A 5,000-nucleotide genomic window follows, 5' to 3' on the forward strand; every position below is an offset into this window, starting at 1 on the left:
AGGGTAGCTATTCGGAAATGAAACAGAATACTTTATTTTACTGTATTACTGTTGATATTTTATCGCCCACTCACAACTTCACTCATTTACAAATCTTGAAAAAAAGTCTGCCATCTGGAATTACTCGGAGGGATATTAATGAAGAGCCACTAATCTTGATGTCTGCATAATGCTTGAAGTTGTTAATGCATGAAATTAAATGCTGCCGAAACCAGTCTTCGTGCAGCACCTGGACTTTGGGTTCGGATTTAAATATTTGGAATGGTTTCATAATCCAAAAAAGCTTGCTTCCAGTATATATAAAAGTTGATCTATCGTCTATGCCTGCTGTTCCTTGCTTGTAGGTGAAGTAGTGCATGTTTTTACGCATGTGCTTAATTAAACAGTCATCTGCATACATGTTCACACACACACACTGATATCTTTAGCATATCTAACAGCTAAAACAAAATTTGTCTAAAATTAAGAATACTTTTAGTGTTTCTGTTGGTAGGCAGCAATTCAGTTTTCAGTTTGTTATATTAGACGACTTTAAAACGGTATAACTCTTTACTAAACGTATTAGTGCTTATTGTATGCAATCAGCCCCTGAAACCAGTGGCGTGGCTAAGGGTGGATGGGGGATGTCATGGCTCACGCACTCTCCTCTTATTACGTCTCGATTGTATGAATGTAAATTTTAAAAGTACGAGGCCGCTACCTAGACGTAACTATCTTCAATGACTTCTTGTCATCCCCTAACTTATATGACCCTAGCCACCCCCCTGGCTGAAATACAAAGTGAATAGTTTTGAGAAATCCAAGAAATTTTATCTAAAATGTATTTCCCTTTTCCTTCAAGTTTGTAGATTGTAGTTTCGCGATCTTTGCAAAATGATGTAGTCTGACTCCGGAGAACCTGAGCATCTGGAGAAACCGCGGTGTCTAATTTTGTAATTTACTAATACGTGTTCTGATGACGGGCGGAGACAGAATTGTGACGTCATTAGAGGGCGGGGCCAACCTTGTGACGTCCCTGGTGGGCGGGGCCAACCTTATGGCGACACTGGAAGGGGCGTGTCGCACTCTCGCTCCAGGTCTCCCCCCAGCCATCACACTCTCCTGTGACGACGTATCGTGCATGTACGTATGTACACATGTTTTGTGTAGTTGTTGGCATAATAGTAGGGAGATGACCATCTCTTTGATTCGGGAGCGACTTAAGATAAAACACCGTATTTTGATGCAATATACAATGTTAATTATGTATAGATCATCATATCTATATCTATTTACCTGTCTATCCATCTGTATCTCTATCTATCAGAGATCCTATTATAGCGAGGTGCAGGGTGTCCCACGGGTTACGTCAGGCCTTTTGTAGACCTCAAACATGTGATTTTAAGTAAAAAGTCCCCCTTGACGCACATGCGTTTTCACATTAATTTAGGCGTGAAGTCGATGTCAGAAATTACGCGCAGCACATGGGCGGGAAGAGGAGGAGGACTCGCGATCGCAATTCGGTGCAATCAATTGTTTATGCCAGCTGTGGAACCCTCCAGAACCCTAAATGGGAAATGCACTATTGCAAACATGATGTAATGCATTAATAAGGATATCAAGAGGACATCAAGGATGTAGTTGGCAAGAACAAAGGCATTGCAGCAACGTTTGTTTCCTCACGCCTCAACACCGTCTCTGACTCGCCCCATGTGCAAGTCTTAAATCTTCTTCACGCCAAGAGTAATCCGAAAAATATTTATATGTATAGAAGATTCCCTTCTCTGACTAACACAAAATTCACGCCCACTTTTTCTGCCGTAATTCATGGGAGGCCTTGACACAGAGCGGAATGAGATTCTATTTGGCCATTACAGTATTTGACGATCGTGTCACAAATATTGACTAATCATGACAAAGTTGAACTGACTCTTGACTAATCACAGACACTGTCAACGACCCAATGCTGAAAGGTTCGTTTCAATATTATTTATCTCATTACACACTATTAACCTATTGCCAGCCAGCCTAAATTATCCCCTGAATATTTGATACTACCAGCCTATTTTCCATTTTTTTCTTAATTTGAATAATTAAGTATCTATAAGGAACAGAACATGATTCTGAACAGTACTAATTAAGGTATTCATCCTGCATAACAAAATGTGAGTTAATTCGGTGCCATATCTCATCAGCCAATATCTATATGTGTTTGTATGATTGCTTATTATTTTCCTACTTTGTTTGTTTCCGTATATACTTCCGTTCTTGTTTATTCCGCCGCTTAATGTTTTGTCGTGTATTTCAAAGATAAAAGAGCATGATTTGGCACTCAGTGGAGTGGTTGTGTTGGCGTTGCCAGCTGTTACTATCTCTTCAATTCTCCCTTTTATTTCACCTCCCTTCTCCCCCTTTCCCGCTTCTCTTCCCTTTCCTTTTGGTCCCATATCCTTTTGCTCCACTACTTTTCCTTTCTCTCTCTCTTCTCTCCAATACTCCCACTTTGTAGTTCTCCCTTCTTTCTACTTCTTGTCCTTCCTTTTGTCATTCTTTTCTTCCCTTCCACTTTCATTTTCCAGGTTTTCACCACCTCACTTATCGGTTTCAAGTTGCTTAATTTTCTCTCCTTAGTAATTAAACATTTTCACACGCACACGCAAGTCGCTCACACACAACACACACACGTGCAAAGAAACAAAAACGCAAATAACTTAAATTCTGGTCAGTAACATCAGCAATGTATTCAGAAAAAAAAAACTATTCAGGATGTACTGTAAACCTGTATAGAACGAAACGGTGGTCCAGCACATAATTTCACTTATTTAATTACTATAAAAAACAAAAACGCTTCTGTTTGTAGTGTCACTATGACTTTGGGTGTCCAGTGCAGTTTCACTTGCGAGTCGGAAATTGAGGTTTACCAGGCTGACGCACTTGACAACTGCGATGCTGTAAGTAGCAAGTGGCTCAGGAAGTGCCGGCCCGTCAGGCAAGCATATGTGTCCTTGGAAGAAGTCCCTGCATGCTGCGCTCCCTTCAGTCACATGCCTCCGTCGTGTGGGGTATGTGGGCGTTGAGGACAGCGACACCAAACAGCATTTTATGCTGTAAGAGTGTCATCCTGACACATTCAGTGCTGGTAATCATCAAGTCGGCACACACACACACACACACACACACACACACACACACACACACACACACACACACACACACACACACACACACACGCACGCACGCACACACACACACACACACACACACACACACACACACACACACACACACACACACACACACACACACACACGCACGCACACACCCTTCAGTTTATCTTCTAGTTTTAAAAGATGGGTAGCAATGTTACCTAACAGAAGAGAGATTTGTTGTAAAAATCAAGTGTCTTTTGTTATTGTCAATACTGATAAACAAAACTTTCTACTCGGGGAAACCACCATCTTCATTATAAATAAACTCTGAAATTCGAATGGATATCCAGAACACCTGTACAAAAGACAACTTACTAAAGGGCTTCAATTATCTGCTTCTTTACTTTCAGTGATGACTTGGATTCGCATCGAGTCCAGCGTTCTGTTCTCAACATAAATACTAAACTTCCATTTACGGAACATCACTCGAAAACCTTTATAACAAATGATAACGACAAGGAACATGACTCGAAAGTCTCTTTTTTTAGACACCCTCATAACGAATGATCGATTTACAGGACATATAAATACTGGTTTGGACCTGAAGTTTCTCCCCAACGTATTCAAACCTAATAGCATTACAGCATTTCTCAGTAGCGACCATAATATCTGTTCTGATTCCGTCAGTTTTCACAAGAAGATGAAATTCTTCTTCATATAAAATTCATACCCCCAGGTAAATATTCTACAGGAATTTAAGAGAATTTATGAATACGAAGCACACCCCTTCTATTCTAATTACGTCGGTTTCAAAAGACGCACATTATATCACGCTCCCATACATTTATGCTTGAATATAAAGAAGGAACTCCAAAACATTTCTAAACATTTTCCCGCAAAATAATTTCAGATTCATTATCAAGACCAACCCCACGATTCGTTTTCTTTTAAATATAGTTGAACCTTTATCCTTTGCTCTCCCGTCCTATGTTGTTTTGTCTTCCCAATCCACAGAACACCTACTTACAAAAAAAGAGCTTTATGTTCTAACCTCTATTATTTAACAGTATGATTTTCATAATCTTTATTATTTGCCATTACAATACCATTTGTGATTTTACAATCAAATTAAAAAGTAAAGATATATTAACATGTTGGATATGAGGCGTCCTTCTCTTGCTTGACCACATCACGAACACCCAGTGGCGCCTCCTCGGTACACCAGACAGGGTAACATCAGAGGGAGTGAGCATACGAGACAGATCTAAGGCTTTCTTTTCGTATTTCTATTTTTTTTGTGTTTAAGTCACCATACTGAAGGGTCCACATCAACTCATTATGTGCTCTACACTCACTGTAATAGAAGTATTGTAGTTTTATGGGAGAACATTGAGCAACTTTCTTTATTTCATTCTTTTTTCTTTCGTAAACAAATACGAAATAAATAACCATTCCCAAATGAAAAACGAACATGAAAGATGGAGAAGAGAAAGGCAACCTGTGTCTATGGCTGCGAGAGCAACAGCACAAAGCAAGCATACTGGCACATTGTAGCCGCTGTACATGGTCAGGTTCTCATTCTGCCTGCACGGCCTGCACCGCCAGTGCTTTGGAGGTCGGATGTTACTGTGTGTCATCACTCTTTGAAATATGTGGGTAATCGTGACCGTGGATGGGTGTCCTTCAAGGCTTTCTATCCTGCTGGTGCTAATAGAGAGTGGTGCCATCTATGTTTGGAAATCTAAACTAAATTTATAGTATAAGTATAGTAATTGTGATAATAATTTCCATATTTTTTCAACACATATAGCCATTACTCTAAGTACAACTGTATAAAACAATAATAGAAGGTTTACCCACGTCGACACGTTC

General features: G+C 39.8%; 1 protein-coding gene across 1 annotated transcript in view; it reads left to right on the forward strand.

Annotated features, from left to right (window-relative positions):
* LOC122264498 (uncharacterized) overlaps positions 1-5,000 on the forward strand; it is a 131,000-nt gene that overhangs the window by 84,974 nt on the left and 41,026 nt on the right. The window contains exon 3 of the mRNA XM_086537894.1: positions 973-1,122. Within this exon, the coding sequence (XP_086394020.1) occupies positions 973-1,122 (150 nt within the window). The remainder of the gene's footprint in view (positions 1-972; positions 1,123-5,000) is intronic.

This window comes from Penaeus japonicus, unplaced genomic scaffold (genome assembly GCF_977035675.1).
Source record: "Penaeus japonicus unplaced genomic scaffold, GWHDUDI00000001_assembly GWHDUDI00000006, whole genome shotgun sequence".
Taxonomy (NCBI): Eukaryota; Metazoa; Arthropoda; class Malacostraca; order Decapoda; family Penaeidae; genus Penaeus; species Penaeus japonicus.